This window comes from Vanellus vanellus (genome assembly GCF_965231255.1).
Source record: "Vanellus vanellus genome assembly, chromosome: 15".
In the NCBI taxonomy this organism is placed as follows: domain Eukaryota; kingdom Metazoa; phylum Chordata; class Aves; order Charadriiformes; family Charadriidae; genus Vanellus; species Vanellus vanellus.
The window spans coordinates 18959515-18987315 of record NC_138920.1 but is presented as its reverse complement, the minus strand read 5'-3'; the positions used below and the strand labels follow the sequence as shown (position 1 = coordinate 18987315).

The window sequence follows — 27801 nt, the reverse complement described above, 5'->3', positions numbered from 1 at the left end:
GCCTCCAGACACACTGTCTGTAGTGTCAGCAAGTGGTGTTCACCCTCTTCGGGAGGCGGGGATGACACTGGGGGTACACTTGTCCCCATCCACATGTCAAGTCCCAAACTGCGATAGCTGGCACTGCTCCTCTCCTTCCCTGGGGTTATCTTGTCCCCGTCACATGCTTCTATTCTGTCCCTGTTTTTTTCTGCACCCCTGACTTTGGCGAAAGGCTCCAGCAGCCCTAGGGCCAGGTACGCTGCTGAGTGAACATGTTCAAAAGGGGCGGTTAAAAACGAGGGCAAACGACAGGCTTTCAGGCCACCCCCCCGGCCCTGCCTCGCACTCCAGCCCTCGAACCACCTTGCCGGCCTGCTCGCCCACAGGCCTGCCGCACGCCGCACACCACAGCACGCCCGCCCACCCCCTCCGACCCCCGCTGCCTCACTAACCACCGCTGCCCGCAGCCCCACTCTCAGGGGCTCCCGGCCGGCCCTCACCCCCTGAAACTGCCCCTGCTCCTGGGCCAGGGGGTCCCCCCGCCCCACCTCACCTCACGGCCCCGCGGCAGCAAGGGGTCCCCCGTTCCCGGCCGCCGCCCTCCTTCCGGCTCCCGCGGCGGCAGCGGCCCCAAAGGGGCGGGCGGAGGGGCAACTTTGGCGGCCCATCCGGCAGCGAGTGTGGCTGGGGCCCGGCTGCTTCCCCTCGGGGAGGGGTGGGCAGAGAAGGGGCTTAGTGCCGAGGGCTCCCTTCCCTCTTGTGCCTCTTGGCATGGGCGGCCCCGCGCCTTTGGGGGGGCCCGCCCCCTCAGCGGTAGCCGCGGGGGGGGAAGCCCACTCGTGGGCAGCATCTCCCGTGGGGAAGAGCTGGTTCCTCAGGTGTTAATTCCCCAAGAAGTGCAAGGGCCTGACGTGGGCGAAACTCTAAAGGCCTCCCCATGCAAGGCCTGTGCCCGGTGCTCAGCAAAGAGCTCTTCTCCTCACAGAGAAAGCACAGCAAATCCACACCACCAGGCAGCAAGGCCTCCTGTAAAAAGCAGCCTGCCATTTTGTCACATTCAAAACCTAGGTGAAGATGTCTTGGTCTTAATTGTAGGCCCTTAACCTTCTGCTCCCACTTGTCTGGAGACCACGGGGCTGAGCTCAATTGCTTTGCCCGCTTGCAAAATATTTTAAGTACTTCCCATGTTTCTCTCAAGGAAACACTTCAGCCCAGGTGCGGCATGGCTGGAGTGCTGCTGAAGAGCTGTCGGACTGCTAGTGCCACAGCAGCTCTTACCCTGGGAGCTGAAGTATTTTACAAAATCGGCTAAAGTACGTTTGCAGAGGTAGTAAAACAATATATAAGCATCGTTACACTATACTTTAGGCCATGATTGGGTTATTCAATGAGAACAAGAAATTTTAGACTTAAGAGTTCTTCAAAGGCATTGTAAAAATGTCTTTGAGGTCAACTTGTACGATTCGAGAGACTTAACATTTAATCTTGTGTACCCTTCTAGACTAGCAATTTCCAACCATCAAATATTTTATAGCGCCCAATTGCTATTAATACTTCATTATACACTAGTGAAAAGGACGGGTTTGGAGCTTTATCTCTAAATATTAGTTCAGTGCGTTGCAAAGTACAGTACATTGCAAAGTGACTGTAACACAGCGTGGTCCAGGTCCTGCTAAGCCATGTACTGAACTTTAAACAAAACAAAGCCGCTAACCAATTTGTGGGTTTCCTTGCCTGTGTAAGTAACCCATTAAAACTGGCATTTGTGACATATCCTTAGCACAAAATAGCAGCAAATGCTGCCGGCCTGTTTAGCTGTACTGTTCCATCAGACGAGTTGGTGTTTTGCACAAAGCCAGTAATGTTTCTGAGCACAGTTAACACTGTTGGATACCCAGTAACCACGTGTCCCATTTTCCACTGAATTTGGCAGGGACGTTATCGCTGTTTCTATGTTTTGAGTGCTTGAGATAGCAGGTGCTATACAGCACCATTGGAAAAGCCAGTGATTCTGATTACTGCAAAGGATGTAGCCATGAAAAGTACCTTGGTGGGCCCACTGTGGCAAATTGTAAGAATGAAAAATTAAAACCTTCACCTCCTGAAAAATGAATGTCACGACAAGCCTGATTTTAGGTCATTGACCTTACTAGGCCTTATCCTTAGAGACAGGAAGTACAATTACTTCTATCCACAAATCTGCAGAATCCTGAATGCAAAAGTAATATACATTTTTTACATTTAATAACTGCAAATTAGTCATAACTATTATGTTACTTGGTATCAACACAAATCCAATGCAATTGTTTAAGATTGAACATGTATTCCAGCAATTTAGGGCTGATATTTTAGTTAGATACCACCTTCATTCATCATCTACAGAATCTGGGCTCTCAAAACCAAAGAACAGGATGCAGAATACACACTATATTCTCATAATTATGCTGCTGGTGACTGTAGCCAGAGATTATACTTCTTACACATTTCTGAATCTTTTCAAGTTGCTATGTGTACTATGCAATTATGATAGTTGAAAGGCCATTCAGGGAAAAAGTTGTTATAATAATATATCCTCCTTTAGGTCATTTTAATGAGGTTTTCTGCACTTGAACAGTCATCAGCGTCCAAGAGCTGTCCTGCCTTGTACTTCTGCATTATGAATACCAGCACCATCCATGCAGCTACAGTTAAAGGTCTGTCATTATTTCCATTATAAACTGATATTTTCAAGGATTTAACTGAAATGCAGAATAGCCCTTCCATTCATTTTTGTTGAATGTAAAGGAACCACTTGCATCAGCAATCTACAAACTCAACCACTTTCTAATTACCTTTTGACACAATAGAGGTTAACAGCTCCATAATGGACGTTATGGTCTATTGTGTATACAGTCTTCAGTTACCAATTCTGCCTACTGCATCATCTGCCTCTAACTGCAGTCAAGCTTCTACCCACTCCTCTAAAAGGTCTATTTCTTTATAAAAGATAATAGTCTGCATGAGAAATTTAACGCAAAAAGAATAGAGGGCCTTTTTTATTTTTTATGTCATTATAATTATATTTTGGGGTGCAAACATAATATGAATTATTGCTTGTTAGGAGTATTTTTTAAGGGATATAAGGAACTCAATGTAGGCACATTCTCCTGTGCTAAAGTAATGTTATATAAAGCAACAAAATTCAGCCACAAAATTGCAGACAAATCACTGATAAGATTCTACCAGTGCATGAAAGTGAATTCACAGACAACTAAAATCCTAAATCAGCAGAGTAAATTCTGCCCTTGGCTGCACTAAGGAAACAGAGCAAACTTTGTTCTGATCTGCATTTTCGTCCGAGTATAAGCAGCACAGCTGGCTTTTTTGATGAGTAAAATATTGGATTGTCTGTTCAGATTGTCAGTCTTAAATCTGAATAATGTCTTTTATAATATTTAGGGTGCTTAATGCTTGTTAGATGGACCTGACTTTTTGAAAGGCTCCATTACCCTGTAACATAAAGCATATGTGACCTTGAAGGTAGTTCAAAGTCTTCAGTTTCATTTCCTTCCTGTGTTTTAGAAAATCACTTTGGATGACTGCAGAGGCTGTATAACCAGCCTTTACTGTGTGTGCTTTGCACCTCCATCTTCCTATTGGTGGTCCAAAACTGCAATCCTCTGATGACAACAGAAGGATTGCCATTGATTTAAATGGGTTTGGAATTAGGCCCAGAGTAGATAACTACGTGAAGCAATAATGGTGTAATTTATTTACACATTTTTGACCTGTCCACAATACTCAGAGTAAATCAGGACTGTTGCAATACACTTGAAAGAGAGAGAAAAAAAAAAGAGACCAAAGCAAAAGAGACAAACAAATAACCTCCAGTTTAGCCTCCAGTGCTCATAATTGTTTCATTTATGATATTCCATCTTGTAGTTGAAAACTTCATTCTCCTCCAAAACATTACTCTTGTTAATCTACTAGAAAACCCAGTCTTTGTTGTGACTAATTTTGACAGCTTTAATATAATTTTCCACCTGACATCTGGAAAGTTTTCTATTTTCACTTTCCTCCAATATCTCACTTTTGTTTCCAAGTATATGTTTTTCTCACATTGCACCGGTCATAGTGGTATTTGTGCCTTAACACCGGTCTGAAAACACACACGGCTTTACTTTTGCTCTTACACCAGGGACAATTGCTACCTTCATCATCTGTTTTGCAGTGAGATATTGCCGCTCTTAATAATGACAGCAGTATATAACCTCCTTCACACCATCACCTGTTCCAGGGAAAGTGAGTATACTTTTATAATCTTCTAATTCATGTGGCTCCTTTAAGTATTGTTCACTTTAAAAAGTTGTAGTCACTAAATGATTGAAATCTTTTTGCTGTACTTTCTGTTGTCAACTTGTTTTTTAGTGTCCTACCTTCACACAGATGAAGCATGTCTTAGGGGACAACCAAAAAGCCTTAATTAAAAAAAATGAAAGCATGTCAGCTAATGAGTGAGATAAAAAAAAAAAAAAAGATTATATTCTTTTGGATGCTGTTCTAAGCAACTGAAAGTTGCAAATTCAAAATTAACTTAGTGCTTCAGTGCTGGCCTGGAAGATTCTCAGGAGAAATTGTACAGCCCAAATTTCAGAAAATATACTGACCACTTGGAAAGAAGAGTATTATTAAAATATTTTATCTTTTTTTTTTTCATTTTTCCACCAGACATCTGGTTCTGATATAGGAGCTGCAGTTTGTTCTAGCAGCCATCATTTAGGATTCAGATCTGACTTGGATTTTTTGTCTACCTAAAAGAACACAGTTCTGTGGTTCCCATCTCTACAGTCATATAAAAGTTAGTCAGACCTCAGACCCAGGAACTTCAGAATATATAGTCCTACTTGTTTCCTTACATATTCCCCAAAGCAAAGGGAAGATGGGAGCATAACAAAGCAAAGACAGATGGAAGCCATCCTGGAGGCTCTTGATTGACTAGTGTCTAGCCCGGCTATAAATTACCACTTCTCTTTCTCAGCGCAAAGAGGAGGGTGAGGAGAGCTGCAGAGCTCTCTCAGAGGCACAGTGCTTGCTTGCCGTTCATCAGCTAGATGTGGGTTGTGCCTAAGGCAAGAGGAAAACCTTGCTTTGCTCTCTCTCCAGTGCTAACCTTGACTTTGAGAAGACAAATCATCCCTTTAAATATGAGTGGTTCTTGTAGAAGAACCAAAGAAACTTCTATTAAGTTAAAGGACTTAATGCTTTTAAGCATTGCCAGTGCTTTTAAAATCCTGCTCCATGCTGCTAATGATTATAATTATATAGCATGACAAAAACCCAGGGCGTAATAGCATACAGATGTGGAATATATAAAAGGGGAAGTATTTAACATAAGCTTGTTGGAGCTGAAAGTACCAGGGATGATTGATTGCTCAGACTCAAGTCAAGGAAGTGGTCTAAAAAATATTAACCATAATTGCAATTTACCTATTAACTATTTCATCTAACATCATGATATATTTAGAAACAATTCTGCCATCCAGTAATGCTCCATTTGCTGCTTGTGGCAAACAGCAGATCTGTGTGTGCCTGGGTCTGGTTGGAAGAAGGATGTTTACTTGAAAAGCATATTACTTCTTCCATTTCAAAAGACATTAGCATGGTTATACAGTTAACTACACCTCAGTGACTTCTCCTGTTTCTACAGAATACTCTTTAATCTGAGAGATAGCAAAGAAAGTTTTAAAGACAACGCCTCTTAGTAAAGGTTTCTGCTGCTGTTTGTGCAAGGGTCAAAGAGTTATAAGTTGAAAAGGCAGAAAGTTTTCCTCTTGTTTTGACTAAACTGGAGGAAACGTGCTAGAGCTGTGCAGAATTTGATTGCCAAACACAAAGTGAAGATACACAGTGAGAAAATATAGTAAAGGTTTAACCCAACTGATGTAAGAAACAAACTCCAAGGATGCCCATGTTTCCTTGCTTTTATCACATTGTTAATCTTTAATCGGGAAAACAGTCCTGAGAACGGCTTTTTGTGCAAAACTAAACAGGCACCATTGCTTGGAAGTTAATAGGATCACCAGAGAACAAGACTATTAAATCATTGTCCTAATAAATCAATGAAGGAGATGTACAACCCAAAGGAGTTCAAATTCTGCTTCCACGTGGATATGCAGCAAGTGCACATTAAACCTTGCAAAATCAGCAGTAAGGAGTTGGTTGTGGGTTCAGGAGAGCAGTGGCTTCCTATGTGATTTTTTTTCCAGCTCAGATCACAAATCAGCAAGGGTGCTAAAGTTCCTGTGGAGCCTGAATCAAGCTTCTCTATTCAAAAATCTGAAGAAATCTAGAATGGGCTACAACTTTTAATGGCATATTTAAAGGCATATATATTAGCGTGACTTCACTGGCAGCAGGGGATTTGCTCCTTGATATTTATCAGAAGAGATACCTTAGATTCTTCCTCCCTGCTACAATGATGAATCAGCACCTAAAGACCAAAACCAGATAGCCCCATGCCTTTCCATCAGGAACAGGTAACAGAAATAGGGTATAGCAAGCATAATTGTACATCTTTTATGCTCCTGTAAGAATAAACAGCCTTATAGTCCTCCTCTTCATAATCTTTTTAAGCAGCAAGATGAGGGAGTGCCTAGAAAGCAAATGAGAATAGCTAAGAAGTGAGTTGTGTTTTGTGAATAATGATTATTACTCTGTTCAGAACTGCCTCTACAAACTTACAGTCTCTTGATCTGTCATTCATACCCTTCTTCTGTTCTGTCTTAAACAGTAAGATCTGGGCAGAGCGCACTTATGCTTTCACCAAAAATAACAAAGTACTGCCTTAGTGATATTGCAGTGCAAATACCAGAACTACACAAGGTTAACAAAAGGGTTACTTGATTTATTTTATTTGCAGAATGCAAGTTGGTTGCTCTTCATTTGTACATCTTAGTTTAAGCTCATCTATAAGAGGTTTCTCTTTAGGTAAACAGTATTCATATGTGTATGAATCATCCCGAATCAGTAAATTTGGAGACAGGTACAGATGGTCAGTCAAAAGCAGCATGTACAGCAGAGTCAGAATTCTGTCTTCCTAAAAGCATAAGAAAAAAGTACGATCCCCAGGGTCCAGTTGAACCCTTGACCTCTGTACCGAGTGTTGTTTGTAGCAATAATCATACTTGTGGCACTTGTCTGGTAGGAACCATTTACATTGACAAAACAAAAATGCTTTTACAGTGAAAAAATCCCATTGTGGTCCACCCATGTTGCCTTCTTCCTATTAGAAATGTGCTAAGCATAAGCATACAGTATGCAGTGTTGCACCCGGCCTGTTAACACATCAGGGTTTTCCAGTAAACACAGGATCTTTCACAGAGGTAGTTGCTTTTTTTGTAATTTCGATTTTCCTACAGCAGTCAGGTTCAAGGACCAAAAGGCATGTAGTGCTTGACATAGGCACATTTGCCTTCTGACCTTTAGATGTAGCCTAGCTTTTATTTCTGCACTATTGGCTTCTCTATCCTGTTGTTGCTTCCAGTGTTACAAAATGCTTGAAATATTCATCAAAGTTATTTTCCTAAAAATGTAGAACAAATCTCACTTGAAACAGAAAACAAGGTTCAGCCCAAGTTGGTGCTTTTGTGTTGTTATCAAAGGAGAACAGGTTATAGTAAATGTTTTTCACTTCAAATAAGAACATACTATTTGCAGTACAATAATCTAGAGAGGACTCAGCAGGGACTATCCGTGCCACAGATATAAAGATGAGAAGAGATAATGATCTTGTCTAATTAGGTTTTAAACTCCTCCATCTGGGAAGTATCTACCAAACTAGGAAAAATGCACACAAACAGAGAGAATTTGGCATTATCACATCCCAACTCCCTTCCTGTGGAGAGGATAAAAGCTTGTGGATGTAAAGTTGCATGTCCAAAGTCAAATGGGAAATCCATAGCAGAGGAAGAAACAGAACCAAAACCTTCTGAATCTGCACCCACGCTTACTGGTTAGAGTCGTTCTTCTTTAAAGTTGGCTCATGAAGGACATATAGAACTGTTTCCAGTGGGTCAGACTGCATGTAATAAGCGATAAAAGTGATAAGAAAAACAAAAGGTAAATAAAAGTCTTTAGATAAATGAGAAAAACACATTGCCAGTCAGGTAGACAGAGCTGTGTAACCCTGAAATGAGAACTGACAACAGAGTGTTGCTAGCAGGTGAAGGATTGCAGAGAAATAATGAACGGCATGCAAAAGGAAGGAGCAAGAGGAGACGGGGTTATGTCATCCTAGAAAAAAAATAAACCAGTTTAAATTTTAAAAGGTGCTGCTATGTCATTTCTTAAGGCCTGAGGAGTTAAGTCTCTGTTAAAGAGCACAGTTAGAATCACAGAATCATAGAATTGCTGAGGTTGGAAGGGACATTTAAGATCATCAAGTCCAACCATTAACCTACCCTGACAAAACCACTTCTAAACCATGTCCCTAAGTACCACATCTACCCTTTTTTAAACACCTCCAGGGATGGTGAATCCACCACCTCCTTGGGCAGCCTAATATCCAATCTAAACCTCCCCTGACATAACTTGAACCCATTTCCTCTCATCCTATCACTTGTCACCAGGGAGAAGAGGTCAGCCCCCACCTCTCTACAACCTCCTTTCAGGTAGTTGTAGAGGGTGATAAGATCTCCCCTCAACCTCCACTTCTCCAGGCTAAACCACCCCAGTTCTCTCAATTGTTCCTCATAAGACTTGTCCTCCAGACCCTTCACCAGCTTCGTAGCCCTTCTCTGGACATGGTCCAACACCTCAATGCCCTTCTTGTAGTGAGGGGCCCAAAACTGAATGCAGTACTCGAGGTGGGGCCTCACCAGTACCGAGTACAGGGGGATGATCACTTCCCTAGTCCTGCTCACCACACTATTCTTGATACAGGCTAGGATGTTGTTGGCCGCCTTGGCCACCTGGGCACACTGCCAGCTCATATTCAGCCATCTGTCCACCAACACCCCCAGGTCCTTTTCTGCCGGGCATCTTTCCAGCCACTCCGCCCCAAGCCTGTAGTGCTGCATGGGGTTTCTGTGACCCAAGTGCAGGACCCGGCACTTGGCCTTGTTGAACCTCATACCATTGGCCTCAGCCCATTGGTCCAGCCTGTCCAGATCCCTCTGCAGAGCCATCCTGCCCTCAAGCAGATCAACGCCCGCCTAGCTTAGTGTCATCTGCAAACTTACTGAGGGTGCATTTGATCCCCTCATCCAGATCATTGATAAAGATATTAAAGAGAACAGGCCCCAGCATGGAGCTCTGGGGGACACCACTTGTGACTGGACACCAACTGGATTTAACTCCATTCATCAGCATTCTCTGGGCCCGGCCATCCAGCCAGGTTTTTACCCAGCGAAGAGTACACCTGTCCAGGCCGTGAGCAGCCAGTTTCTCCAGGAGAATGCTGTAGGAAACGGTGTCAAAAGCTTTGCAAAAATCCAGGTAGATAACATCCACAGCTTTTCCCTCATCCACTAAGTAGGTCACCTTATCACAGGAGATCAGATTTGTGAGGCATGACCTGCCTTTCACAAACCCATGCTGACTGGGCCTGATCACCCTGTTCTCCTGCATGTGCCACGTAATGGCACTGAGGGTGATCTGTTCCATGACCTTCCCAGGCACCGAGGTCAGACTGACTGGCCTGTAGTTCCCTGGATCCTCCTTCCGGCCCTTCTTGTGGATGGGTGTCACATTTGCCAACCTCCAGTCAGCTGGGACCTCCCCAGTTATCCAGGACTGCTCATAAATGATGCAAAGTGACCTGGTGAGCACTTCTTCTAGCTCCTTCAGGACCCTTGGGTGGATCCCATCCGGCCTCATAGATTTGTGCACCTCCAGGTGCTGAAGCAGGTCCCTCACTATTTCCCTTTGGATTACAGGAGCTTCATTCTGCTCCCCATCCCTGTCTTCTAGTGCAGGGGTCTGGGTACTCAGGGAACAGGACCCAAGTTACCAGCAGGAAACCAGAATACTGCTCTTGAGCAAGAGGTTGAAACATCTCCCGCTGCCTGAACCTGTGTACAAGGGTTTGTCATTTACACCTTCCACAGGTAGGAAGAAGGGAGCCCTTGACAGCTGCAAACACACACTTCTCTGATAAACAGATTTTGCTCCAGCAAGGGTCACCATTTTTATTTGCAAAGCTGAATCTCAGTGCCATCTGGGCTTTGTATGACTGAGCAGAGCAGATGCTAAATAGGTGATGAGAAACACACAAGCTTATGCTGACTGTTTTCCACTGTTTAGTACAATTTGTCCCCTTCTCTCCTAGCTGTTTGTCCAGCCAAAAAAATGCAGTAACCATGCAAAAAGTCATAGTCATGTTCTTATCAACCTTGTGCTGGCTAAGGTAAAGTCAGTTGAGGTGGTGTAATGTCAGCCTTAGCATGGACCGTGGCACAGACAGGACTTTCCCTAAAATACAGCTCAGGATCAATCACTCAAGCTGATACTAAACCAAGCATCTGAGGTTGGTAACTTTCACCAGAGAACATAAACACACAGTAACACGTTACCTTCTGCTGAGATGTACTTCCATTTGTATTGAGAAGTTTTAGCATGCCTGTGGTCAAGATGAAAATGCTGAACAGGCTAATCAAAATGCAGTCTAATTATGATAAATCTGGGTGGGTTTTTTTCCCTTTCTCATTCCTCTGCTATCAGAACAAGCCACTTGAAGACAGGCAAAAAAGTTACATCACCTTAGTGATCCACAAATGTTATACCTTACAATCTGCCCAAGACAAATACTATCTCGTGTAGGGTTGGAGAATGGGAAGTAAGAAGGGAAGCACTGTGCTCCCAGTTTGCTGCTGCCTGGTCTGCCTGGTCCCAGAGGCTCAGTCTCAGAGTTCACGCAGTGCACAAGGAGAGGAGTGCGCAGCACTTGTGGCCAGAGTCTCCAGATGTTCTGCAGCTGGGTCAATGCTGAAGAACTGCCTGCAAGAAAAAGGGCTGTGAGGCAGAAATATAACACAGGGCTGTGCAGGGTCTGGAATAAACACTTGCTTCAGTCACAGACTCTTTTGCAACTACAGGCAATCTGCACAGTTCATGTTTTCTTCTGGAACTTGAGGGAACTGTACCTGCCCTGGTCTTTGTAAGCTGTACGCTTGCAAGGGCTGCCCTTGGATCTGGTCTTGTACAGCACCCAGTCCAGCAGCAATTGCAGTACGCTCAGTATCAGCTGAGTACAACTTCACAGCAAAAATAACAATCAAGGAGCAATGTCCTTCCATTAGTGGAATAGCTCAGAGAATCTTTTAAAAAAGCTACAATTTTATAACAAAAAACCCAAGTGTCAAACTCTTTGGAGGTGACAATATGTGGGATAATTAGCAATGGGAGGAGAGTATAATTTCTGAGTATTATTATATGTCATTAACAACTTCAGATCTCATTGAGAGTGCTTTGTTGCACCTCGGTTTGTAGTGATGAGTTAAGCTTTCTTATGACACTTTTTCTGAGCATCTAAGGATGTTTATGTTTACTGAGTTCCAGTAAGTCAGTAAAAGTCAAAGTCTCAAAACCTCTATTTTGAACACCCTGAATAGTGTCCAACAAAGCAAACATCCTGAAAACATTCCTTTCAAGGCACTCGTTGAACACTATCATCCAGAAATGACAGGTTTACACTCATTTAAATAATGTGACAGCTTCCAAGAAGACACCTGATAAACATCACATTCAAGTGTCAAGAAGCACAGAGAAAAAATGCCAAAAGAAGTTCAATCTGAAGAAATTGTATCAGCTATTAGATGAGTATTATAATACAGTTACTACTAAAAAAGATCTCTCATTTAAATGGAAAATAAACTTTACATTCAAGAATATTTCTTTTTAAAAAAGACCTTACATTGTCCCCATGCCACTTCCCATGTTTCTTCCTAGTGAGATCTCCCAGCTCACTGAATCCAGAACAGCAGTACACACTGGTATTGAGTGAGCACCTCGAGACCACTGTAACTGATCCATTGGAGATGCTAATTCTGTTTTGTTGAGTTTTTTTTGGTGGGTTGTTTTTGGGTGGGGTTTTTTTTGTGGCTGTGAGCCACTGGGAATTATGAGAATTCAGTGTCTCCAGATTAAACGTAATGTTTGCTGTTTAGTATCTAAAAGCTGAATCTCTAAATGAGAAGATTCTTGAAAAAATCTTGGCCCTGATTTGCATATGCTTCAGTTATTTCATTGCACCAAATACTGTGTGTTTTATATACGGGCTTGAGGCTTACTGTGTGTTTGTGACATGCTTTGAGATACTCTGATGGGAGGTGTTGCCTAAATACAAGTAATGTGATGCTTAAGTGTCTAGAATTCCCAGTGGACATCTCCACTCAAGCCCTGCTTCCATCACACATGAAAAACATTTGGAATCCTTAATGGACATATGTTCGTAACAGTGCCACCGATTTGGCATATTTAGTGTCTTCTCAAGAGATGCCCACAGTTTGTATAGCAAGATTGTGTGAGGTTAGGATTGCAGTGTGAGAAAAATTTGCACAACACCTGCCTGACTATAATTTAATTGGCAGAAACTAATGCTCTGAGTTTGAGGATTTTTTCCTCCACTCAAAACTGAAGACACACTAGGACTAATCCTGCTGTTTTACACTGTCAATTTTAAGCTTTTATTCTGACTTTACTTGTGCTGCAATATGATAATTTTCTGGTCCACTGTCTTTTTTTCTGACAACTGAAGCATTGCTGTTTTACTCTCGGTTGTTATTTCTGTGTATAGTGACTTCTCTGGCCAGCAGAAAGGACTCACTGTTTTTGGACCTCACTGAAAAAGAGGTTTGCTTAGTATTACTGAAGATTATGCCCCATTTAATTTTAATGAAGTACTTAATTTTATGTTTTAAAAATAAAACTGTTGATGGAATATTTCTGATCAGGTCCACCAGCAACACAGTGTGTGGACTCCAAAGATAAACACCACCGCTCTCATTATTAAATTGTCTTTGATTTTACCTTTTCTTGCAGCAGAGCCCCGTCTGCAGCGGTCTTTAGCACCTCTTATCCTGCCAGATTTTTGTTTTCTTTTTCAGGAATGTTTGACCTTGCAGTGCATCAAGGATAGCCCCTCTTACTTCACTATTTTCTTCACATTTACAAAACATAATAAAAAGCTTTGCAGGAGAGATAGAGGATACAGTCCCAGGGGAAGCGTTCCTGCAGTGTGAGATTCAGCTCCGTGCAGGCCAGGAAGGTGAGCTGCAATCCTGATCCGTGCTGCTCTGCCAGACCTGGCTGTTCAGGGCTTGCAAATTACCACTGGTTGCCTCAGCGAAAGCCTCGCTGGAAACATCTCATTGACTGCACCAACCTGAGTGGATGGCGGGTTATGAACATCCCTTATATAGGATAGTCACATCAGTTTTGTTGCTTTAAAGAACTCCCTGAAACTCAGCTGGGATTCTTAGATTTCCTTTTCTGCAAACTACTACTGACATTATTTTACATGCATGCTAGAAGCCCCATCAATATAAAAAGAGACAGGTTGGCATGAAAGCATCACCTTGTCCAGGCCCCAGATGCTTTGGTGGGACTGAGTGTGAGCAGAGCGAGATGAAATGGCAGCAGGGTTATTCCTAAAGTTATGTCTGAAATACTTCAATCGTCACAAACCCAGACTGCACAGACAAAGGGACCTTCCTTTATGGGCATGGTGGTCTAAAATGGAGAAGGTGAAGAGCTGAAAGACAGACAAGTGGGCAGGAAGTTAGAGGCAAGACCTCAAGCGTCTGAGGTCATGCTCTCACTCTCAGAGTTATAGGAGTAGTAGTGGCTGTTGGTATCACATACTGCCACAACAGATACAGATATGTACACATGTCTGCATATGTACATACGCATACAGTGCACTTCACACATGTAACAAAGTGTGCAGCCACATTCCTGAGCAGTTTTGTGCCTTTTCTTTGAGTAATGCTTTAAAGATAAGTTAATATTTTATGACCACCGTAGGACTCCCAGTAAAATAAAACAGCATTTGAAGGAAGGGATTAATTACTGAGACAGTTGCTCATCTGCCTCTTCTGAGCTTGTAGCAATAGAAAATAATTGTTCAGTTTGCAAGAGCCTAAAGTAAGCCATAAGCAAAAACTTTCTCTCCTGCACTGAAGGAAACCCAACATTTAGATTTACATTGCTTGTTTTTTCAGAATTTCATGGACAAAACTAAGGCCTACAGGCAGGCGCATGTAGAAGTTATTCAGGCTTGTCAGCGCTCACTGTTGAACTTTATTCCTGGATCAGGCAATGTTCCCAAGGTGAGTAAACACACCTTGGACGAGCCTCCACTTCACAGCCAACTAGCAAGCATCTGCCTACCAAATGTGACAACTGTGCTTTGCCTGGACGACCCCTGTGCTCCCAGTTCCAGATACTCTTTGTACTCAACCTTACCCACACACCGAGAAGTTATGACGGTTTTGGTTTCAAAGCCAAATTGGATCAAAGTTTGGTTAAACTGCTACATTTTGTAACTGCTTCAAAACAGCAAACCCAGGGGCTAAGAGTCACCACTGTCAGCATTCATTAATCAAACCTGTTAAATGATTACCTCGTTAGGGCTGCTTTGTTGACAATTCTGCAAGATGACAATGTCAGTGGCACTGTCCCAAGACACATCCAGTGGTGACGTAAAGGACAAGCCTCCATCACCTCACCTAGTGGGATGGACAGTACCACGAAGAATATTTAAGGAAGGAGGATGCTTCCTTGGAAAGCAGTGATCGCAAGAGTACTCCAAAGCAAGTGAAACGGGATCAGCTGAAAGAGACAGCAGAATCCTCTCTGACATCCAACTCAGTCTTCTAAAGCCAGTAAGTAGAATAGCCTCTATTTTTTCCAGCGTGAAATTACCAGTGATCTAAGTTCTCTATATTGACTTTAAAGCTGAAGTACATGTGTATTACAAATTCTGCATTTTGGTTATACGTTATTAGGAAAGCTTATTGATGCTGCTTAGGATGTCATAGTACTCTAACACACCCAATATATTTGATTTTAGATTGTAAGCAGTATTTCAAAGCCATCAACAAGATCAACTACAGGTTCAATAATGCCCCCACAGTTGAAAGCCGAGGTAAACGTCATGCCCAAGGTTGTTCAGGGGGATTTGCAGAGCCTGCCTCCAGAAGTGAGGGATTTCATTGAAAGTAATGCCAAGCTGTGCCAGCCTGACAGCATTCATGTCTGTGATGGCTCTGAAGAAGAAAACAAAAAAATTCTGGACATCATGGTAGAACAAGGCATGATCAAGAAGCTGAGCAAGTATGAGAACTGGTGAGTAGCCTGAAGGAAGTCAAGTATGAACTCTGAATTGCAATATGCATTTTCTACCCTGTTTACTTTTAAAACTGCTTATAACCCTTCAATATTAGCTATCCAGGAACATTTTGGCACTGTGGCTTACATAGATGAAATACTCAGGAAAAGCAAACTTTTTCCTCTAAAAATTAACATAAAGCATATAATTGAATTGGACTATCAACTGTACATTGTCTCTATTGATTAGTTATATCAGGGAACTGAAATAATATCATGAGACTTATGTAACTAATCATTAGGAATGGCTAAATATTATTTAGCAAATACATCTTTTGAAGAATTCTACTATTTTAGTCAATGAGTTTATTCATCAAATACTTTTTTGTGACATTCAAATAGTTCTGTGGGTGTTCAAATATTATTCAGTACAGGCATTATTCATATCGTGCCAATGAGCTTTGACTGTAATGTATTCAGCAAATACTTTTTTCAAATATTTCATCATCTCTCCCAACTAACCCCACATGAAAGGAGAATATTAACAACAAGTACATAGTCAGGAATCAAGTACATAGTCATCTTCATGGAAGAAATCCGCAAAGACTTTTGAATAACTGAGTGCAGGAATTTGGCAATCTGTTTGCAGACTATTTGGGAGAGAAAAGGGCAAAATTCACCAGATAAATTATTCATTGTTAATTATATGCTTAGCTGTAGTGATGATGGTTATGACAGCCTAACTAGAATATTTTTATACTTGTGGAAAATTTCTATGCACAGAGGTGAAAATGTAAAACAATCCTCTCTATTGTAAATAGATGGCAAAAATTCTTTAGAGGGGAAAAAGAACCTCCTTTTAATAAACTCCTTCACTTTTTATGATCATGCTTATACTCAGTATTTCTTTTGTGATGCCTCTAACTTAAAGGACTCTGCCAATCCACTAAGCTGGATTCTGATCCCACAAGCTTTTATACCGACACTTAAAGTACTTGCTTGGCATCCGCTTTGCTTGAGGCATCATTTTGTGGTCCCCATGCAAAACAACTTCACACTGATGAGAATGAGAATTAAACAAGATTAACTTTTCCCTGGAAGTTAGCAACAGAGACTGAGATAAGATGCAAAGGAGTATTAACGTGTAACCAGAATTTTCTAGGCTATATAATTTGTTATTCATACTGGAAAGTCTTGAAACAATTTGTGTGAGAGAATGTATCTCACTTATTTTTGAGATTGTCTGTTGTTCTGGCTCTGTCACTGTAGTTTTAGCCTTACAAAGCATTGTACCCTTTTGTGCAGAAGGGTAAAAAGTTCCATATTGATAATTAAAGTCTAATTTCCTGATTTTTGGTGAAATGCAGCTGGTTGGCACTCACTGATCCAAGAGATGTGGCAAGAATTGAGAGCAAAACTGTCATCATCACTCAAGAACAGAGAGATACCACTCCAATCCCTAAAACTGGAACTAGCCAGCTAGGTCGTTGGATGTCTGAAGAAGATTTTGAGAAAGCCTTCAATACCAGGTTCCCAGGCTGCATGCAAGGTAGGCAAGAAAAAGATAGTTGACATTTGAAGTTCTAGGATTATAGAGACACTACTGCTACTAGTTACTGTAATCTTTAAAGAAAGATTTTAGCTGAAAGTTTAGGTTTATACCCCTGATACTAGTAATTTTGTTGGTTTCATCTGGATCTGTACCATAGATCCAAATGCCTGTGCGAGGATAGTCCTCGGTCTCTTTCCATCATTCTTCTCTTCACAAAGAGAGGCAAAGTAAAGTAGGAAAATTTGGGTGATAGTTTTTCAGGAAGTCACACAGCAACTAAGCAGCAGATAGGAAGTGAGGTGAGAATGGAGGACACCCATCCCCACCAATAATTTCAGGTTCGGTGATTTACACCAGCAGAGAACTTGGCCTCCACCCACCTTTACTACTGGCTAGACAATTTGCAGAACAGCTGCTTTCAGCATTTAAGATAAAATTTCTTGCTACACAATTAGACAAAGCTACAGCTCTTTAAACATCATCAGAAACACCCACAAGACAAACAGCTTTTAAACAAGTGAGAAACAACTTCCATGTTAATGAAGTTATTTCAAAAGTTCCTTGTTTTGCTCTTTGTCACATCTTGCTACTCCCTGTCTTCCAGGACGTACAATGTATGTCATCCCCTTCAGCATGGGGCCTATTGAGTCTCCTTTGTCCAAGATTGGGATTGAGCTGACAGATTCACCGTATGTAGTGGCCAGCATGAGGATCATGACACGGATGGGAACAGCTGCTTTGAAATCCCTGAACAACAGGGATTTTGTAAAATGCCTTCACTCGGTTGGATGTCCTCTGCCTCTAAAAGGTAAGAGACATTAAAAATTGTCACCCCTGGAAATTCCCAGGGGCGTGTTTTAGAGCTGACTCTGTGTTCTTGGCACATGGGAGACACTCACCATAGAAGGCCAGGGTGGTTTGTGCAATAGCACTGGATTGAGAACTCAAAGTAATTAAAGCTCAATGAGAGTTTCATGGAAAGGAGATTGTTATCCCTGGTACTACTGGGGGGTGTTTCCTTTAAAGCATCTGGTATGGGTTCCTGTCAGAGGCTTAATGCTGATGAAACAACAGTGTGATCCGGCATGGAAACTGCAGCATTCATGAGTACAACATTCTGTTCTGCAGAACCATTAATCAACAACTGGCCATGCAACCCAGAGTTAACGCTGATTGCCCATCTCCCGGATCGCAGAGAGATCATTTCATTTGGCAGTGGTTATGGAGGAAACTCCTTACTGGGGAAAAAATGCTTTGCTCTCAGAATTGCCAGCAGAATTGCCAAAGAGGAGGGCTGGCTAGCTGAGCACATGCTGGTAAGAGCTATTAAATCATGTATGTTTGAACAGCCATTAAACCCTAAATTATAAAGATGTAAAATACATCACATCTTGCTATCAATGAAATTACTCTCATATGGATAGTCCTGTAATATTAGATATGAATTTATCATATGGCAGACTTATGAGAAATAGGAAATTGCTTGCAAGGTTAAGTACCAAACATTTTAAAATAGTATCTGTAAAATCAGAAACCAAGAAAGATTTGGAACTTCTGACAGTGGCTACTTGTAGGCAGACCCATGTAGTTGAGCAGAGCCTAAACTTCATCACTGAGAATCCACATTGCCCCTGCAAGTCTAATAGGGAAAGATTAATGCAAGTTTTGAAAATTGTCTTTCGTATTATAAAGAGGTCTATGCACTCAAAAATTTGCAAATATTAGACTTTCTAAATGAGTTCTGCTTTGTACCCTTCCTGCATTTACTTTCTGCTGTCTTTTAAACATTCTACCACCATAAATACCACTGAAAAAAAGAATTTCAAAATGCATAAGAGAACAATCTCAGAAAAAGTATCTATGCAGTCTGAGACGTGAAGAAGTATCCATACATGAAGTGCTTTCACTTCACTCCCGTCATGCAGCCAAAAGAATATTGCCTGGTTTTCTTCTGTCTCAGCTGAGAAACACAGCTGTATACTGTTTGTGTATCTTTAATCAGCAAAATAAAAATAAATGTTTGAATTATATACATACCTGACATTAAAAAAAAAAAAAAGATAAAACTCCTTATAGATATTCTGAGGGCAAGAAGAGTAGACTTTTCGATTAATAAAATACAGTTTGAATTATTTGTCAACTGTATTATGTGGTGCTCCTTCTGTAGGAACAAATTTGCATAATTAAATATTTTATCATTACCACTTGCTGGGAGGCAATCTTCAAAATGAAAAGTGCAAGAAAAAAAGACTGTGTTTAACAGATGCATTAATTTTTCAATAGATCCTGGGCATTACCAATCCAGAAGGTGAAAAGAAGTATTTTGCTGCAGCATTCCCTAGTGCATGCGGAAAAACTAACTTGGCCATGATGAACCCAAGCCTGCCAGGATGGAAGATTGAGTGTGTGGGTGATGATATCGCCTGGATGAAATTTGATGAACAAGGTATGGAACTGAAATTGGATTGTTTTACAGTCCAGTACGGATTGCTTTTAGGTATGGCAAGACATGCTACAAAATTCTGGATAGAATTAAAATAGTTTGATTTACTTATATTTTGACATGTAACTTCCAGGCAACTTAAGGGCAATCAATCCAGAAAATGGCTTTTTTGGTGTCGCCCCTGGAACATCGGTCAAAACAAACCCCAATGCTATTAAAACCATATTCAAGAACACCATCTTTACCAATGTAGCAGAAACCAGTGATGGAGGTGTCTATTGGGAAGGCATTGATGAGCCATTAACACCAGGAGTAACACTGACTTCATGGAAGAACAAGACTTGGACCCCAGATAAAGGTAACTTGGCCCACCCCACAGTCTCTCTTGGCTCTGTCTGCTGAATTCAAGTTAATTCTGCCGTTATGACTTTCTCATTGTATTCTGTACAGGGGAACCTTGTGCTCATCCCAACTCAAGATTCTGCACTCCAGCCAGCCAGTGCCCAATCATGGACCCTGCATGGGAATCACCTGAAGGCGTGCCCATTGAAGGGATAATATTTGGAGGCCGCAGGCCTACTGGTAAGAGATGCAGCAGCTGTGTATCAAGGCTGAAGTGCTGACCACAGACAACTGGACATGGACTCAGGTTTTGCTTTCACAGCTGCAAAAGCAAGAAAATAACTATGTTAGTCTAACTTGTCCATGTTAGCCTTTGACACATACACTTACAGCCACTGATACTTCAATGTCTGAATTGTGAGATGTTAACACAAAACAGGTAATAATAATAAAGGGCTGGAGAGAGATCAGGACCCACTAACCGGGGTAATACGTAGACACAGAGCAAATTGCTATACTCGTCTCAATTTGTTTGTAGTTTAATTAGTTCAGATAGGAAATGGTTAGAGAAATGAACCAGTTTCCAGAAAAGGAGGTAAAATAAATTGTTCTGTTAAAGGTCCCCTAAAGTTGGAAAAGAAATAGAAGTAATGCTAGGTCCGAGTCTAATATCATGACCACAGGACCAGACTATTTCCAGTAAAATCTGCTGGAGATTCTGAGGTCCCAGATATCTACCTCTGAGCCACTAAAGCTGGATGCGTTCAGTAATCAGTAGCCAGTTTTGAAAACGTCCATATAAACTTATTTGCTGAAAGAGGACAGGAAATGAACGGATTAAAATACCAGGAAAAATTAGCATACGTTATACAGTAACATGCATTCAGCAGTATCTCAGGTAGCAAAACCTGTTATAAAAATGTTTCTGGACCTCTAATTACTGAGTGATTTTGTTCTTTACAGGAGTGCCTCTCGTATATGAGGCCTTTAACTGGCAGCATGGCATATTTATAGGAGCAGCTATGAGATCTGAAGCAACAGCAGCTGCTGAGCACAAAGGTAAATCAAAAATTTAATCTGCCTACCTGTATTAAAATCAATCCTCTCTGGACTGCCTGCTCTTTCCTCCTCCCCTGGTCTTTTGCATTTCAGTCTTGGCAGCTAATTTTGCAACCTGGGCATTTTGACAAAAATATTTGTAATGGAATTAAAAGTCAAATCCTCTGTAAAAGTCAAGTTAGGCAAAGTAACCCCCTAGGTGGCAAGCACACAGAACAGGGTGCAGGCATGGGATTGCCAGAAGCCTTGATACAGAGTTCTTGTTACAGTCTGGGATAAATAAACTTAAGTTTTCTCTTCTGTTAGAGCTCAACATAAATACATGAACAATGAAAGCCAGCTCTTGAGGATCTTCATTTAGGCTGCTTGACGTGAGATTTAAGAAATTAATTTCCACTGATTACAAACATTAATTAAATTTGTACTTTTTTTGTACATCAAGGATAATGCTTGTATTGTTTCTTAAAGCTCTTTGCTTCAGATGCAGATGGGTAGTTAAGGGATCACGGGTACTAAATCCTGGGAGGATCTGGATCTTGGTACTTTAGAATAAATGTGCTATTTATTACCTTACATTCTCCATTTGTGTTTTGAACAGGCAAAATCATTATGCATGATCCATTTGCCATGAGACCTTTCTTTGGCTACAACTTTGGCAAATACTTGGCCCACTGGCTCAGCATGGCACATCGCCCAGCTGCAAAACTACCAAGGATCTTTCATGTTAATTGGTTCCGGAAAAACAGTCAAGGGAAATTCCTGTGGCCTGGCTATGGAGAGAATTCCCGTGTGCTGGAGTGGATGTTCAACAGAATTGAAGGGAAGGCCTCTGCCAAGCCAACTGCCATAGGTTACATCCCTGTTGACACTGCTTTGAACCTGAAGGGTTTAGAAGATGTCAACTTGACCAAACTGTTTGATATCTCCAAAGAGTTCTGGGAAAAGGAGATAGAAGAAATCAAACAGTACTTCGAAGTGCAAGTTAATGCTGACCTTCCCTATGAAATAGAAAGAGAAATGCTTGCCTTAGAGATGAGAATAAAACAGTTGTAGCTGATCAAAGCCACAGTTATTTATCAATCCACTCATACTAAGACAGGACAAACACATTTTACCAAATCACCACTGGAAGCATAACAGCACACTGATGGGCAGGGAGTTATAATGAAAAGTAGGTCTTAGTTTAGTTAGAATATAGGTAGAGGCATTCTAGAAGTAACTCCAGACCTAATGATTTATAACTACATCAGTTGTTGTGAATAGGTGAGTAGCTGAGGGAATGTACGTGCACATGGTCTTCAAACCCTGATCTGTCACTTAGACGCACATATAGCCATGATGTGTGTAAATTACTTGCCTTGTTCTGCATATACAGTCCAAACCAATCCAGCCTTCAAGGTGTAGCACATTGTTTCTGCCACACAAACCACTAGTGTCTCAGACTTTACAGGAAAGAATAAAGAAACTTAGATGCTGTATATATGTATTACCTAAACATATTTCGTGGCTTAAGTATTTTTTAGAAAAATGAAGTTGTAACTTTTATCAGAGTGAAGGATGACTTTGTATTACTAATGTGTATTTAAGATATCGCTATTATATAGGCGTCATGTTCCTGTGATTTCCACACGTTTTGAATGGCTTGTTCTTTATTGTTGAAATAAATGTTTATACAAAATATGACATGGCTTCCAGTATTCTCACTGTTTATAAACTGCATGCATACGAATTGGGCCTCTTGTCAATACCACAGCACAGAGAGAAATTCGCATGTGGAAGTTAGATGTTGACTAGCATTGATCTGCCACTCCTAAGCCAACTACTTTAAACCACGTACTGTCTTTGCAACTTTTACTCAAGCCAAAGGAAAGATCCAGAAATGATGATTCCAGCTGCAAGCGGTCATCCAGTTAGTGATGTGCTCTCCATAACTGGGCATTTTTAGATAGTTCAGGCATTTATAACATAAACTACCCTCTAGGAAAGCTCCATATTAGGACCTTGCTTATTTGCTAAAGTCATAGGATTTGTCTCTGTTCCACAGTACCTACTCTTTTACAAGAACAACTAGTGGAGCTGTTGAAGTGAAGACAGTTTGGGAAGAGTTTTCCAGATGTGCTGAGATGTGTAAAGCCTTAGAGCTCAATGAAAATAGGGGTAGGAGCCTGTGTTGCCTTCCTTGTAGATCTAAGATACTAAAATCATTCCATACTCTCCCAATTAAAGGTGCCCTTTACATGCTTCCCACGTCCCTGGCAGATATCCTGCTTTTCACTTTGAATGCTTGATCTCCCAAAATATATTGCAAATATTTGCTTAGCAAAAAGAAAATCACTTACATTGTGTAATAAGCCTTTTTATAGACCCTGCTTCCTTGCAAAACAAACAGTACCCGGGCTGGTCAACAGATGCCCTTCGAAGTTTCCTAGGAGAGGTCACATAGCCTGAAAAGCCTCTAACTACCTCCTGACTCCATGTTTAGGGCTTAACACAAACATTATCGATTCTGAAGTGAATAATACAGCCTAAGTCAATAGATAGATCACACACACAAAAAGACAATAGAAAGCTGTGATGAAAGCAAAGGAGACCAGTGCAGCCTCTGCAGCGATGATCATCGGTTGACCTGCTTGCTGGTCAAAAACCACATCTGCATGGATGCAGGTCTCCTATAGGGTCATCTTTAGCCTGTGTACTCTTGAGTGGGCTTCAAATTAAAAGAAGAATCAAGGTGGAAGACAGTAAATAAGTCAGAAGAAATGAGCCAAGAGAGATTACTATATGCACTCCTAGATTCAAGGACTACTATCACATGCATAAAATAAATTTGTTTATAAAGTAATTCTGTAAATAGTTGATGAAAGGCTTGGGCTATTCACAAACTGATATGACAGTATTGGACCTAGTATTTGGATAAGTCTAAGGAAGAACACGGAGATCTAAGAAAATCTGTCATGCTATTATCAGAGACTTATGGCCAGTTACAGTCTCAGTTTCTTACGGGCCTCGTGAGAGGATCCCAGTCCTGAGCAGTGCAAAGGTGTTCCAAGCATATTTTGAAATGCTGCCCAGGAGATATGCAGAAGCTCGGGGCTTTCCAGAATGCTCTGAGCAGCTCCAGTGTTCTATTCTGCTTTATCAAATGCAACCAGGCTTGATATTCTGAATATTACAAAGGAAAAGACTCGTACTTCATGCCAGAAAAATCTATGCCTGCCATGGTTTAACCCCAGCCAGCAACTAAGCACCACACAGCTTCTCGCTGACTCCCCCCTCAGCGGGATGGGGAGAGAATCAGAAGACCAAAAGTGAGAAAATTCATGGGTTGAGATAAAGACGGTTTAATAAGTAAAGCAAAAGCCACACGCGCAAGCAAAGGAAAACAAGGAATTCATTCACCACTTCCCATGGCAGGCAGGCGTTCAGCCATCCCTATGAAAGCAGGGCTCCATCATGCCTAATGGTGACTTGGGAAGACAACACCATCACTCTGAATGTCCCCCTTCTGTCTTCTTCCCCCAGCTTTATATGCTGAGCACGATGTTACATGGTCTGGAATATCCCTTGGGTCAGTTGGGGTCAGCTGTCCTGGCTGTGTCCCCTCCCAGCTGCTTGGGTGCCCCCCACGTGCTCCCTAGTGGGGTGGGGTGAGGAGAAAAGGCCTTGGATCTGTGCAAGCACTCCTCAGCAATAACAAAAACATCTCTATTATCAACACTGTTTGCAGCACAAATCCAAAACATAGCCCCATACCAGCTACTATGAAGAAAATTACCTCTATCCCAGCCAAAGCCAGAACAGCACTGAAGGCCCAAGCCCGGCAGGCATACGGTCATGGAAGAACCGAGTGACACTTGCCCCATAAAATGCTGCTTAATGAGGGGATAGGTACCAGTGCTGTGGGCCAACACAACTGTGATCTTGTAGCGCACACCCAGCTAGCAAGATTGGTATTATAATGTGGTAATTGCCTTGAGAACATTATACTCCTGTCCAAACCACTGCATTTCGTATTCAGACTAAAGCCTTGCATTCTCCTCCTCACCCCAAGAAGTTGGCAGACTTTCCTTCCCTTGACTGCCGCTGCCCTCAGGGTTCTCCTCTGGGTATTCTTTCCATATAACATAACACAGCTCACAGAAAGTGGCTATCATGAGCACTTCTGGCAAAAATATTTAAACCATTTGTGGTTCTCTCACTTCACACATTTTAACCACATGCACCTTTTCAAAAACTGCTTAGAGACTGACGGGCATGCAAATAATTCCAGAAACTACAGAAAATGGGGGGGGGGGGGGGGGGGAAATGCTGTACTGTTAAGGCTCAGAACAAGAAAATAACTTTTTGCATGAGTCATTCAACAGCTCCTTTTTATGTAAATATATCCACAACCCCTCAGCATCTATGGGGAGTACAATTTACATTTTGAATGATCAAAATGTTTAGTATTGGCAGAGAAAATGTTTAAAAAGAGAGAAGGCGGGGGTTTAAAATTTAGAAACTTAGTCAACCGTGCCAGATTATGATCTCAACTTCTCTCCCTCCAACAAATACTATGCTCCATAAAAACAAAATGAATTAGAACAAAATGCTTTTAAATTGAAATTTGGAAATTCCCCCTGATATTCAAAAGAAAGAAAGAGGGGAAGGCAACAAATGCAATAAATTTCAACAAATTAGTAGAGAAATATAAAACTTGGCCTATTAAATGTGATTCAGAGAAGGGAAGCAGAGGAAAGACTAACACATGATGTGTATGGAGCCATAACATTTGCAACAGCTGTGTTATGAAATGCACTTGGTATTCTGGGAAGCAAGAAACAAAATACTTTGTTAAAACACTTGTGGATGTACCATGGCTGAAAAGAAGACAGACAAAATAAAAATCACAGTTTAACCATTAACGCTATTGTGATACAATCTCTGGTACCCTGTTTACACCATGATTCACTGAACAACACAACACAGTGATGGATGCGTCACGTCCGGTGAAGGCTTTGCTTGACTCCCTTAAAATTCGTGCAGTCCCTCTAAGTGACCTTTATCTGCTCAGGCAAAAAAAAAAAACAGCCTCAGTGCCAAGTACTCCTATTAGCACAGATAAATCCATATTGCTCAGACACAGACCTTGGTCCAATCTTTGCACAGGTTGAGAAGTCTCCAAGCCTGATACCATCCTTTGGACTAGTTTCTAATGTTTCAAGGTCAAATTTTGACTGTGTTTTGTCTTGTTCCTTCAGATCCCTTTCTCAGATGTCAGTCTAAGTAGTAATTAGCTTGAGTATGTAAGACATCCACACTCCTGTATTCTGTCAACATGATGAAGGTTAAGCCAAATAAATAAATAAAACTGAAAAACAACATCCAGCTTGCTGCAGAACTCTTATTGGAAAAAAGTGAAACCCAACTTCAAATCTCTCACAATTCTCTGATGATAGGGCTATTTTCAGGGAAAGAGGTAAAATTTAGAGAAATGGCATTTGTTCTCTGGGAAATACTGTTTTCCAAAAACCTTGGCTACCATAGTAACATGATTTATTCCATACTTGCTGCAGTATAGTCAATTAGCTCGCTAACTGAAAGACAATTATTGTAACTAGAGATGTACCTGGCTGGAAGACTACTGAAATGCTGCATATGAATGGCAAAGCAGAGCGCTCTAAATTCCAAATTAGTAATCATTATTGTTGATCATGGAGGACGTTTCTGGCAGTAGTTTAACCTCAGCAATACAAAAGGGCACATTTGTCAAATGTGTGCTGGCAAACCCCAGTCACCAAGATTCCAAATCACGTCGTGCCACATCTGTGAATTGGTATGCAAAACAGCTAGGTGGAAAAAAAAAAAGAGAAAGAAAAAAACAAATTGCTATTGTATGCCTTTACTGCATTCTGCAGCCATCATGGATATAACTTCTGGCTGCAAAAGTTTAACAGAGAAGGATTTTGTGAGCAAATTGTAGAAACCCAAATATATAAATATGTAAAATTCAGGCTGTATCTAATCCTTGCAAACACAAACATCATCATGGTACCTTTATCATAAGAGGCAATGCAGACCTCTGAGCTGTCCCTACCCAGGGTGAAGTTCTTTATGCTGCCTTCATTACCATCAGTGACATTGGTCATCTTGGAATTCATTTTGCTCATCCTTACTCTGGCACCATCAGACTTGCCTTGGCTTTTCTCCAGCATAAGTGTGACCAGATGTAGGTTCTGAGATTAGCTGACTTCAGCTTTCGTTCAAGCCGATAAGCTGCTAGAAGAACTTTTTCTAACACACATCCCAGAAGTGTTCTTTGTGTCTTCTTTGGAAATGTCAGGTACTGCTCATTGGAAAAGAGGAAACATCTGTTTTATTCCTTCCAAAGGAATATATCAAGGTTTTTGTGCCATTTTTATGCAGCCTCAAGGTCCTTTATTCAGTTAAAAAAAAATCCCTTTGTAAAAGTGCTGTAGTTTTTGTTGTTGTTTTTTAAACCAAACTACTAGTTTTTGTTCTTTTTCTTGTAAAGCATCACAATGCCATTTCCCAGGTTGAGATGGCCAAAGAACAGTCCTTCCCAGAAATTTGCTCCTGATAAACAGCTGTTCTCCAGAAGAAACTAAGCTTATCCTCCATGGGAAATAGCTTCTAGGCTCACTATTAATAGATCTTACCCCCGCTTTGTATAGTTTCTGGAGCTTTAAACTAAACTAATAGTCTGAGCTCTTCCTCCTCTTCATCATGTCAGTGAAATTGTAGGAAGGCCCTGTCACCATGGTGGAAGCTGGCACAGCAACAGCGTGTGCATACGAATGCCATCTCAGCTCTGAATGTGAAGAGCACAACAAAATCTCATTTTACCCACTGGAAACCATCACTCTATTTATCTGTGTCTTCCTGAACAGATGAGAAACTTCCCATGCTGTTCTGGAGCTCCAGATCCTCAGAGCAGCTATGAATAGCAGCTTTAAATTTAGCCGAGGTTGGAAAGAGTGAAACCCAAATGCTACAAGATGATGCCAGTTCAGCTGGCTCAGAAGCCAACAGAGCCTTGTTTGCAAGTGGCATGGAGATAAATTCCAGGCCACAGGCTGAACAACAGTGCCATCGGTATCCAGTAATGCTGCAAAAG

The 27801-nt window shown here is 41.4% G+C and overlaps 1 protein-coding gene across 1 annotated transcript; it reads left to right on the top strand.

Annotated features, from left to right (window-relative positions):
* Window positions 1-15082: 15082 nt before the first annotated feature.
* PCK1 (phosphoenolpyruvate carboxykinase 1) lies at window positions 15083-21737 on the top strand (the record flags this gene model as incomplete). The annotated part of the gene is made up of 9 exons (XM_082491148.1): window positions 15083-15306; window positions 16656-16837; window positions 17445-17648; window positions 17969-18156; window positions 19124-19286; window positions 19417-19641; window positions 19734-19865; window positions 20589-20684; window positions 21283-21737. 9 exons carry the CDS (start codon window positions 15083-15085, stop codon window positions 21735-21737), a joined length of 1869 nt encoding a protein of 622 aa, XP_082347274.1.
* Between the last annotated feature and the right edge of the window lie 6064 nt (window positions 21738-27801).